This window comes from Trichechus manatus, unplaced genomic scaffold (genome assembly GCF_000243295.1).
Source record: "Trichechus manatus latirostris isolate Lorelei unplaced genomic scaffold, TriManLat1.0 scaffold00131, whole genome shotgun sequence".
Classification (NCBI taxonomy): Eukaryota; Metazoa; Chordata; class Mammalia; order Sirenia; family Trichechidae; genus Trichechus; species Trichechus manatus.
The window spans coordinates 880044-891839 of record NW_004444067.1 but is presented as its reverse complement, the minus strand read 5'-3'; the positions used below and the strand labels follow the sequence as shown (position 1 = coordinate 891839).

Genomic DNA, 11796 nt, shown 5'->3' with positions numbered 1-11796 from the left:
TTGGGACCAATTGATGCATCTTAGATGGCCACTTGCTAGCTTTTAAAGACCGCAGACACCACTCACCAAAGTGGGATGCAGAACATTTTCTTAATATACTGTGTTATGCCAACTGACCTAGATGTCCCCTGAAACCATGGTCCCTCATTGTGGTTTTGATTTGTGTCTCCCCAGTGGCTACTGACTGGAACCCTGGTGGTGTAGTGGTTAAGAGCTCAGCTGCTAACCAAAAGGTCAGCAGTTCAAATCTACTACCCGCTCCTTGGAAACTGTGGGGCAGTTCTGCCCCGTCCTGTAGGGTCACTATGAGTTGGAACTGACTCGACGGCACCTAACAACAATGGCTAATGAAAGGGCCCTGGAGGTGGAGTGGTTGAAGAGCTTGGCTGCTAACTGAAAGGTCAGCAGCTCAAACCCACCACCCACTCCTTGGGAGAAGGATGTGGAAATCGGCTTCTGTAGATTTACAGCCTTGGAAACTCAGTGGGGCAGTTCTGCTCTGTCCTATGGGGGTTGTGATGAGTCAGAATTGACTTGATGGCGGTAGGTTTGGTTGTTGGTTTTGACGGCTAATGATGTTGAGCATCTTTTCATGTGCTTGTTGGCCATTTGAATATCCTGTTTGGTGAAATACCTGTTGAAGTCCTTGTCCACTTATTGACTGGGTTGTCTTTTTGTTGTTAAGCATTTTATATATTTTGGATATTAAACCCTGTTATGGATTGAATTGTATCCCCCCAAAGTGGGCATCAACTTGGCTAGGACTTGATTCCCAGTATTGTGTGGGTGTCCACTGTGTTGTGATTGATGTGATTTTCCTATATTATGTCAATCCTACCTCTATGATGTTAATGAGGCAGGATTAGAAGAGTTATGTTAGTGAGGCAGGACTCAGTCTACAAGATTAGGTTGTGTCTTAAGTCAGTCTCTTTTGAGACATAAAAGAGAAGCGAGCGGAGAGACCAGAACCTCAATACCACCAAGCAAGAAGAGCCAGGAGAGGAGTGCACGTCCTTTGGACCTGGGGTCCCTGTGCTGAAAAGCTCCTAGACCAGGGGAAGATTGATAGGGACCTACCCCCCGAGCTGAGAGAGAGAGAGAAAGCCTTCCTCTGTAGCTGGCACCCTGAATTCAGACTTACAGCTGCCTAGACTGTGAGAGGATAAATTTCTGTGTGTTAAAGCCATCCACTTGTGGTGTTTCTTTTATAGTAGCACTAGTTAACTAAGACAGACCCTGATATGTGGTTCCCCAGCATTTTCTCCCAGTCTGTAGGCTGCCTTTTCACTTTTTGATAAAGTCCTTTGATGCCCATGTGTATTTAATTTTTACAAGATCTTATTTATCTGTATTGTCTTTTGCTGCACTTACTTTTGTTGTCATATCTGATAGCCCACCACAGCTTTGCACTTCTGTTTATTCTTTAGTCAATGTAGGAAGGAAGTTTATGTGTTGCTAGGAATTTGTCTATTTCATCTAGATTATTTGTTGGCATACAATTGTTTATTCTCTTATGATCCTTTTTATTTCTGTAGGGTTGGTTGTAATGTCCCCACTTTCATTTCTGATTTTAGATATTTGCATGTTGTTTCTTTTTTTCTTTGTCAGTCTGGCTAAGGTTTGTCCATTTCATCTTTTCAAAGAACCAACTTAAAAATACGGTAGTTTACTTTTTCTGGTTTCTCAAGTTGTAAGCTTAGGTTATTGATTTGTGATCTTTCTTCCTTTTTTTCTTAAAGTTTACGGAGCAAATTAATTTCCCATTCAACAATTCATACACAAATTGTTCCTTAACATTGGTTGCTATCCCTGCAATGTGTCAGCACTCTCCCCATTTCCACCCTGCTTTCTCTCTTTCCATCCCTCCAGTTTCCCTGTCCCTCTTTGCCTTCTCATCTTTGCTTTTGGGCAAATGTTGCCCATTTGGTGTCATGTAGTTGATTGTTCTAAGGAACACATTCCTTACGGGTGTTGTTTATTTTATAGGCCAATCTGTTATTTAGCTGAAAAGTGACCTCCAGGAGTGGCGTCAGTTCCAGGTTAAAAGGGTGTCTTAGGGGATGGTCTCGGGCGTTCCTCCAGTCTCTTATCAGTTTAGTAAGTCTGGTCTTCTATATGAATTAGAGTTTTGTTTTTCTCCCATTCTGATCGAGACCTTCTGTTGTATCCCTGATGAGTAGTGGTAGCTGGGCACCATCTAGTTCTTCTGCTGTCAGGCTAGAGGAGGCTGTGGTTTGTGTGGGCCATTAGTCCTGTGGACTAATTGCTTCCTTGATTCTTTGGTTTCCTTCACTCTCCTTTGCTCCAGACAGGAGGAAACCAATAGTTGTGTCTTAGATGGATGCTCATCAAGCTTCTAAGACCCCAAGTGCTGCTCACCAAACTAGGATGTAGAACAGTATCTTTATGAACTATGTTATGCCGATTGACATGTCCCGAGACTGGTTCTTAGTCTTCAGGCTCAGTATCTCAGTCGCATGAGGTGTTTGGATATGTCTAAGAAGTTTCCATAACTGTGCCCCCTATGTGCTTGATTGTATATATGAATATATATGCAGCATATACAAATGCCCACAACTATACCTATATGTGCACAGGCCTCTCACACCTGTATAGCATACATATCTACCTATGTAACGAATCACAAATTTTTGGTTGGCATTACTGTTGTTGCAGAATTGTATGTTATAGCATTTACTGTGGTTGTCCTTTATTCTTGTGTACCTCTCCGTGTCGTCATTTACCTTGGCCATGTTGTGCTGACTTCCCCATATTGTATATTGCCTTTCCCTTCACCAGAATTAACACGTCTACTATCTATAAGTGATTCTTCCTCCCTCCTCTTGCCATCCCTGGTAACCATCAAAGAATGTTGCTGTGTGTAAACCTATTCCTGACTTTTTATAAAAGTGGTATATCATACAATATTTGTCCTTTCGTGATTGACTTATTCCACTCAGCATATTGTCCTCCAGATTCATCCATGCTGTAAGATGTTTTACAGACTCATCATCATTCTTTATCATTGCATTGTATTCCATCGTATGTATGTACCACATTTTGTTTATTGATCCATCTGTTGATGGACATTTAGGTTTTTGCTATTGTGAATAATCCTGCAGTGAACATAGGTGTCCTGTTTGTGTCACTGCTGTTATTTCTCTAGGATATAAACCTGGGAGTGGATTTGCTGGATCATATGGTATTTCTCTGTCTAGCTTTTTGAGTAAGTGCCATACCATTTTTCCACAGTGGTTGTATCATTTTACAGTCCCACCAGCAGTGTATGAGAGTTTCAGTCTTTCCACAAGCTCGCCAGCATTTGTTGTTTTCTGTTTGTTTTTTTTTATCAGTAGCATTATTGCCACGGTGAGATGGTATCTCACTGTAGTTTTGATTTGCATCTCTCTAACAGCTAATGATCACGAGCATGTCTTTATGTCTTTGTTAGCTGCCTCAAGTGTCTGTTGATGTCCTTTGCCCATTTTTTTGATTGGATTGTTTGTCTTTTTGTTGTGGAGTTGTTGAAGTTTTCTGTATATTTTAGAGATTAGACCTTGGTCAATTATGTTGTTGCCAATTTTTTTTTCTCAGTCGGTAGGTTCTCTTTTTACTTTTTTGGTAAAGGCTTTTGATGAACATTAAGTATTTAAGTATTAGGAGGCCCCAGTGACCTAGGTTGTCCGGTTTGTGCATTTTCAGTTATGTTTAATAGTATGTTTATGCCATAAATTAGAACCCCTAGCTTTGTCCCTATATTATCTTCCAGGAACTTTATAATTTTAGGTTTAACATTTAGGTCTTTGATCTATTTTGTGTATGGTATGAGGTATGGATTCTGTTTCATTTTTGTGCAAATGGATATCCATTTTTACCAACACCATTTGTTAAAGAGACGGTGTCTTCTCCATTGAATGACTTAAGCATTTTGTCGAAGATCAGCTGTCCATAGCTGGATGGATTTACTTCTGGATTCTCAGTTCTGTTCCATCGGTCTGGGTGTCTGACGTTGTTCCAGTATCAGGCTGTGTTGACTACCGTGGCTGTATAGTAAGTTCCGAGATCAGGAAATACAAGGCCTCCTACTTTGTTCTTTTTCGATAATGCTTTAGCCATTTGGGACCTCTTGCCTTTCCATAGAAAGTTAGAGATTAGTTTTTCCATTTTGTTAAAGAATGCTGTTGGGATTTGGATTGGGATTGCATTGTATCTGTAGATCGCTTTGGGTACTATTGACATTTTCATAGTGTTAAGTCTTCCAAATCATGAGCATGGTATGTTTTTTCCATTTCTGTAGGTCTTTTTTGGTTTCTTGCAGTAATGTTCTGTAGCTTTCCTTATATAAGTCTTCTATGTCCCTGGTTAGGTTTATTCGTAGGTCTTTTATCCTTTGGGGGGGTGATTGTAAATGGTATTTTCTTGATTTCCTTTTCAGAGTCCTCCTCGTTAGTGTAGAGGAGCCCAGCTGATTTTTGTGTGTTGATCTTGTACCCTGCCACTTTGCTGAACCCTTCTGTTAGTTCCAGTAACTTTCTTGTGGGATCTCTGGGATTTTCTGTGTCCTTTCTTCCTTTTTAATGTAGGCATTTACAGCTATAAATTTCTCTCTGAGCCCGGCTTTTGCCAAGTCCTATAGCTTTTGATATGTTGTGCTTTCATTTTCATTTGATTCTTAAGTATTTTTCTGATTTCTTCCTTGACCCAATGGTTGTTTAATAGTTTGATTTCCATATATTTGTGTATTTTCCATTTTTATTTATATTTTCAGTCCATTATGGTCAGAGAAAATACCTTGTATGGTTCCAACCTTTTTAAATTTATTGAGACTTGCTTTGTGACCTAATGTGTGGTCTCTGTCCTGGAGAATGATCCACGTGCACTGGGGAAGCATTATATGGCTGTTGAGTGTTCTCTGTATGTCTGTTCAGTCTAATTGGTTTTTAGCAGGGCTTTGAACTGGTTCAGTCATGGCCAGTGAAGCGAAACTGGAACAGACCGTAGTTTTTAAAATTTGGGTGATCCAGACCCTTAACTGGAACGGGAAAAATTACAGGTTGAAGCCCTGGAATGGGAGACTTAAAAGAGGTGTAATGAGCCCTTTCAGCCTGATGTGGGAGGCTGGACTGTTGCCAGGACTGAGGAGAGAGACGCACATTGAAAGCGGCGTTGTTGGATGCCATCTTTGAGCAGGGCACCGTTTCCAATTGTGCAAAATCCGATAGGCTGGAGGTGTGGTTGCCATGCAATGTGTACGCTGCCCTTGTTTTCTGAGATGAATTTTCTAGCAGGGCTTTGACTCGTAATTTTTCCCATTCTGGTTATGGTTCCAGTTCACCCAGATTTTAAAAATTTGGGTTAGTTCTGGTGTTGCTACCTAGGGTGTGATTAAACTGGGAAGAACTATTCTGAAGCCCTGGTTTATAATATTGTTCGGGTCCTTTATGTACTTACTGTCTTTCTAGATGTGCTGTCCATTATTGAAAGTGGTGTATTGATGTCTCCACCTGTTATTTTAGAGCTGTCTATTTCTCCCTTAAATTTTATCAGTGTTTATGTACTTTGAGACTCTGATTTTAGGTGATACAATTGTATCTTTTTGATGAATCATTATATAATGTCTTTGTCTCTTATAACAGATTTTGACTTAAAGTCTATTTTGTTTGATTTTAAAATCACCACTCCAGTTCTTTTTTGGTTACTATTTGCGTGGAATATATTTTTCCATCCTTTTACTTTCAACCTATTTGTGTCCTTGGGCCTCAGATGTGTCTTTGTAGATAGCATATAGTTAGATCATGCTTCTTAATGCAGTCTCTTTTGATTGGATCATGTAGTTAATTTATACTCAGTGTAGTTACTGATAAGCACTTCTGCCATTTTGTTGTGTCTTGTACCTTTTTTGTCCCTATTTCCTCTTTGTCCCTTATAGTGCCAGCTTTTGTGTTTTGCTGCTTTTGTAGTGAACCGTTCTGATTTCCTTCTCACGTGTGTGTCTTTGTGGTTACCATGAATGGAACATTTAACACCGTAACAACCTGGATTAAATTGATGATAGCAACTTAACCTTGTTGTCGTCAGGTGCTGTCAAGTTGGTTCCGATTCACAGCGACCCTACAGGACAGAGTAGAACTCCCCACAGGGTTTCTAAGGATCGGCTCACAGGGTTTCTAAGGATCGGCTGGTGGATTTGAACTGCTGACCTTCTGGTTAGCAGCCAAGCTCTTAACCACTGTGCCACCAGGGCTCCAAACCTCAGCAACATACAAAAGCTTTCTACGTATAACTTACTGCTCCCTCTCTGTTATAACTCCATTTTAGTCCATACCTTCAGCAGTGTATGAGGCTCTCTAACTTGGTTCCATCTGTAGCTCCTCACTCTTGTCCTCTGTCAGAGTCCAGAGGACACAGATGTCTTTGTGTTTTTTGGTGTGGGACAGTTGGGATCCTAGACAATGCTCATGCTGTCGCAGTCCCAGAATTCTGGATGCTTAAGTCCTCTTAATACGTATGAGGAGTCCACGGGTGGTGCAATGGTTAACTCTAACCAAAAGGCTCCTCAGGATAAAGGCTTGGTGATGTACTTCTGCAATACCAGCCATTGAAAACCCTATAGAGCACAGTTCTACTGTGACACCCACTGGGTCACCATGAGTTGGAACTCATTTGTGGTTTAATAAATAAGAAGGCTGTGTGTGGCCGTGCAGTCAATCTTTCCTAAAGAGGCCTGGTTTCAGCTGTCCGAAAGCCAGGGGCTTTGGGAGGTGTGGTGGGGCCCCACCTGGCCATTTGGGATCCAGGTTGGGCACACAGGTGGCCTCAGAGGGAAGCTTTCAGATGGTGAGAAAAGCCTAAGTTTCTGACTACCAGCCTCCTACCTGAAAGGAAGGGGTCACTGTAAACAGGCAGACAGTCTCAGGGCTTGAAGTTACAGAAATCTTCCAGAGAAAAAGGCAGAGACACTTTTGGCAGAACCAGAAGCAGCATTAACACCTTTTTCTGTGGCCCGAGTGCTCTGTTGTTATTTGAAGAAACTTAGCTGAAGTGGTCCCGGCCAGGGCCTGACAGGGAGAAATGAAGAGCAGGGGGCAGTGGTTACAACAGTCAAGAGTTTTATTGCCAGTCTGCCACCTCAACAAAAGGAAATGCTACACACCAAGTCAAAGAGCAGGCCCTCTTGTGCATCTCCACACCTCAGCGGTGTCAGAGCCAGCACAGGGCTGAGGGCGCTGGGGGTAGCCCTTCCTCCCCTCACCTCTGACCCCCCTGCAGGAATGCAAATGGGCCCAGTCTGCCGGCTCAGATGGGGCCAGGCCACCCCTTCAGAGAGACAGAGAGACCCAGACAGCGCTTCCTGTCAGCACCAGGCACCCTGATCTGCCAGAGGGGCCAAGTTCCCCCTTTAGGAGGGCTGGAGAGAGCTCTGTAAGGTGGGAGGTATAGGAAGCTGGCTGACCAGAAGCTGCCTTCATGGGCCCCCGGGGGCAGCCTTATTTGGGCATGAACACTGGAAACCCCAGATGCAAAGGCTGTCCCTATGCCCAGAGACCTGCCCCACGCCGGCGGGAGGCTTCAGAGGCCACGCCAGTCCCCTCCCACATTAGTTCGGCCTCTTCTGTAACATACTGTCTCGTCTGTACGCTCTGTCACACTCACACTCATTCATACACGTTCTCTACTGACATACACCTGTCCCACACACACACTCATTCATACACACTCTGACACATCTCCATGTCACACACGCTCTCACATCCCCCCTGCTCCTCTGACGCCCCCCACCCCACCCAAGAGCATCTCAGCCAGCCAGGGGGCCCGTGGATTCAGTGCCCCAAGAAGGCCACAAAGAGAGGTGATGTTGGTTGGACCTTGAGTCCAGACAGGAGGTCCTCACCCCATTGTCCCCAAATGGCCCTGTTTCCCAGTGTGCAGAGTAGAAACTTATAAAGAAGAGAGCAGCTCTGAACATGAACAACGCTCATGTGTTTCCTGAAGAGTTAGTGCTCGGGCCGGTGGGCCCGCTGCTCTGAAGCTTCCTATTGCAGATAAAGAGACACAGCCCGGGGCTGACTGCGCAGTCCTGCCCGCTCCTTGGGCATGGGCTGCTGCCACCTGCGGGAGCCCGTGCCCTCAGAGGCCTGCGCCAGCTCAGGGGAGCCACGTGAGCGCAAGGCTGCCACCAGCCTCCCTGCTGTGGCCCGGGTGCCTAGTAGTTCACGAGCTGAGCTGTGTAGACGCTGTCCTTTTTGTCCAGCTGCAGAGGTTGAAGGGGGAGCTCAGTGGGGCCAGGCTAGCCTGTGCGCCCCCCTCTCATGGGCCCCTCTCCCGCCCAGCACTGCCGCCGGTACCTGGTGGTCCTGCCTGGGACCCACAGTGGGCTTGTGGGCCAGGGGCGGCTTCTCGGGGGCCCCGCTGCGGGGGACAGGGCTGGGCCGGCCGGGCTCCCCCTCTCCAGGCGTGCCCACCGCGCCGGCCAGCACATAGTGCTGCTTCCTCAGCTCCCCCAGGCGTACGCGCTCCACCTCCAGGGTCTTCTCCAGCTCCAGCACGCGCACCTGCAGCCAGCACGCCTGCTCAGCACAGCCCCGGCCCTCTGCCCAGATGCCCCTCTCAGCGCCCAGTCCCCCAGAGGGGCACCTACCTGGGACTCCATCTCCTGCTTCTTCAGCTTGATGAGGGACAGGCCTGAGAAGTCCATGGTGTCTGTGGCCACAAAGAAAAGAGGACAGGGTGAGTGTCTGGGCTGTGGCCCCGACAGGCGGCCCCCACCGGACGCCACTGGGGCCTTGGCCACTTGCCTCTGTCTTCGATTTGCTCCTGGCCTGACTTGGTGGAGGCCACCACGTTGGCAGCCATCTCGTTGACTGTGCGGGAGCACTCCTGCAGGCGACTAAGGTGGTGGCTGTGCTTGTCGGCCTTCACCTGGGGAGGGCCAGGAGGGGGCTGGTCAGGGGGCCTGCCCACTGTCCCAGGGGTCTCCGGCCTGGGACAGCCGAGTGGAGAATGCCGAGGCCCGGCGTGATGGAGCCCAGAGTCTGCTTACCTTGGAGGCAGCCACCAGCTGGGCAGTGCTGGCTGCGATCTCGTGGGAGCAGACGATGAGCTCCTCGTACTTGCCAGTGTGGAGGACCACCCTGTCAGCCGACTCCCTGCAGGGCAGCAGGGGCTGTCAGGCCGGGGCCTCCAGCCCACACATAGCAGGCAACCCGCACTCCAGACTTCGCAGCACCCACCCCCACACCCGGGGGACTTACACCAGCTGCGTGGCCCCCCAGCCCACTGCCTTGGAGGCAGAGATGAGGCCTTCAGTCCACCGGGAATTCTTGGCGTAAAATTCCTGCTGCGTGGCTGCCCCCTAGTGGTAACAGAAGGACAGGGCGGGCGGAGTGGCTCAAGGACCCCAGGTGGACATGGGTCCCCTCTCCAAGCCACAAGGGCTGGGTTCCTGAAGCCCCCTGGGCATTGTGGGAGCGGGTGGGCTGGAGGAGTTAGGCTGAGATTCTGAGGCACGTTGTGTGTATATCGGGGGAGTGGGGGTCTCATCACATACATTTCCGTGTCTCCTGCCCAAGCCCCAGGATGGGGTGTGGCCTGTGAGGCCCTTGCCTGCCCACCACTCACCCTGCCACTTTCCACGATCTCCTCCTGCAGGCTGGTGGACGTCATCACCAGGAGCCGGATGGCCTACAAAGACCAACACGCACATTCCCATCAGGCATCACCCTTAGGGCGGCCCGCCGGGCACGGGGCCCACTGCTCAGCCACTCACCTTCATCAGGCCTGTGCAGGACTTGAGGATCCTGGGAAGGAGCAGGAGGAAGTGAGAGGGGAGAGAAGGGGCCGACCCCCCAGCTGGCTCACAGAGGAAGCCACAACAGTGCCTCAGTGTGGACCCCACCCCACCTTGTGGGGAGGTATGCTCTGCTCAGCTGCACCCCCTTTTTGGAGAGTTCAGCAGCCAGTGGGAGGCCATCGGGCAGCCACCTCATGTAGAGGGTGGGGATAGTGGGTCTCACCTCTCGTTCACTTCCAGCTTCACCCCAGAGCTTGCGTGCCGGGCCTGGTTCATCATGTCCTAGACCCAACAGTGGACCCATGAGCAGGGCTGGGAGGGGGACCCCAGCGCTTAACCAGCCCCCCAGAGCGGCCACTGAGCCAAGGAGGAAAGACCACACGGCCCTAGGCCCACAACCTGTGGTCCTGGGTCAGGGTGGGGATACCAGGGGCTACCTCCCTGCCTATCATTTCTGATTTGGAGAAGGCTCTGGAAAACGCTGTCTGGCCTTTGCCCAGAGGCCAAATGCAGAAATGGGTCCAGTCCCCGCACCCAGGCCCTCACCTCGATCTTCCGCACAGCGTCTTCGATGGCCGCTGATGTGGCTGCCATTTCCTTGTCGACCATGGCCCCAAGCTCCTCCTGACGCACATCCAGGCTCTTGGGCTTCAGCTCCTGGGGGAGGGGGCAGGGTGCTCAGTCCCTGTGTCTCGCCCCTTGTCCCCTCTGCCAGTGCTCCCAGCAGTGGCTGTACTCACCTGACCCAGCTGAAGGATACCCTGCAGGGGCATCCGCACCAGGCCAGGCTGGGCCTGCAGCAGAGCCTGCCGGTCCTGCAGCTGCCTCACCAGCTCCAGGCTGCAGGCCCCGCACTCCCTACAGGTGTCCATCAGGCCTGCGGGGAGAGGGCTGTGAGCAGGAATGTCTCAGAAGAAGGCCTGCATGCACGCCCCCAGCTCACAGTCCACTGAGGAGGCCTGGTGTGAGACAGGCAGGGTGGCTGGATGCCTCTGTCTGGGACACTTACGGTCAGCGTGGTCGGTGGGTGCCAGGTGTGCGGTGGCACTGCCATTGATGATGGTGTCCGCGGCCAGGTGGGAGAACCGGGTCAGGGCTGCCACCAGGGCAGAGGCATCTGCAGGCAGACAGAGCAGAGATCAGCGAGCAGGAAGCCGCACAACCCTGCCGTGGCACCATCTACCACTTCCTGGTGGAGCTGTCCAAGTAGCTGGTCTTACTGACTCTCCCTGCAGCCCCAAGGCCTGGGCTCTGACACCCTCCATACTGAGGATGAGGAAGGGAAACCTGGGCAGAGAAGACCTGCCCCAGTCACAGAGCCCAAGGGGGACAAGCAGGACTCACACTGGGTCTGTCGGCCCCCAGGCCCTGGCTCCCCACAGACACCTGGGCAGTGACAGTCCCACGGGTACAGCTGGTTTGGGGAGCGGGGAGGTGAGGGGGTACCTGGTCAGTTTCTTGAATAGGAGGTGCCCATTATCCAGGTGTTACAGACTGAATTGTGTCCCCAAGAAAATATGTTGTAAATCGTAACCCTTACACCTGTACATGTGATCCCATTTCAGAATAGGGTTCTGTTAATGAGGTCAGGCAGTGTGTAGTGTGTGTCTTAAACCAATACCTTCTGAGATACAAAGAGAACAGATTAGGCCCAGAGAAGCAAGCACAGATGGGGGAGAGAGAGCGCTTTCCTGTAGAGCTGGCCCCATGAATTCAGACTTGTAGCCTCCTAAGCTGGGAGACCACCACGTGTCTGCCAGCTTGTTGTACTGTGGTGGCCTGCATGTTGCTGTGATGCTGGAAGCTTTGCCACCAGTATTTCAAATCCCAGCAGGGTCATCCTTGGTGGGCAGGTTTCCCCAGACTTCCGGAGTAAGACAGACAAGGAAGAAGGACCTGGCGGTCTACTTCTGAAAAAACTGGCCAGTGAAAACCTTACGAACAGCAGTGGAACACTGTCTGACATAGTGCCGGAAGATGAGCCCCCCAGGTGGGAAGGCGCTCAA

General features: G+C 49.4%; 1 protein-coding gene across 1 annotated transcript in view; it reads right to left on the bottom strand.

Moving 5' to 3' along the window:
• Window positions 1–6183: 6183 nt before the first annotated feature.
• Window positions 6184–11796, bottom strand: part of HIP1R (huntingtin interacting protein 1 related) — a 42421-nt gene continuing 36808 nt past the window's right edge. Inside the window, exons 21-32 of the mRNA XM_004384973.3 lie at window positions 10800–10907; window positions 10531–10667; window positions 10337–10447; window positions 10014–10072; window positions 9767–9797; window positions 9619–9681; window positions 9252–9352; window positions 9041–9146; window positions 8796–8919; window positions 8639–8700; window positions 8346–8552; window positions 6184–8251 (exon numbers count right to left, since the gene is read on the bottom strand). Of these exons, the coding sequence (XP_004385030.1) occupies window positions 8204–8251; window positions 8346–8552; window positions 8639–8700; window positions 8796–8919; window positions 9041–9146; window positions 9252–9352; window positions 9619–9681; window positions 9767–9797; window positions 10014–10072; window positions 10337–10447; window positions 10531–10667; window positions 10800–10907 (1157 nt within the window). The 3' untranslated portion in view covers window positions 6184–8203. The remainder of the gene's footprint in view (window positions 8252–8345; window positions 8553–8638; window positions 8701–8795; window positions 8920–9040; window positions 9147–9251; window positions 9353–9618; window positions 9682–9766; window positions 9798–10013; window positions 10073–10336; window positions 10448–10530; window positions 10668–10799; window positions 10908–11796) is intronic.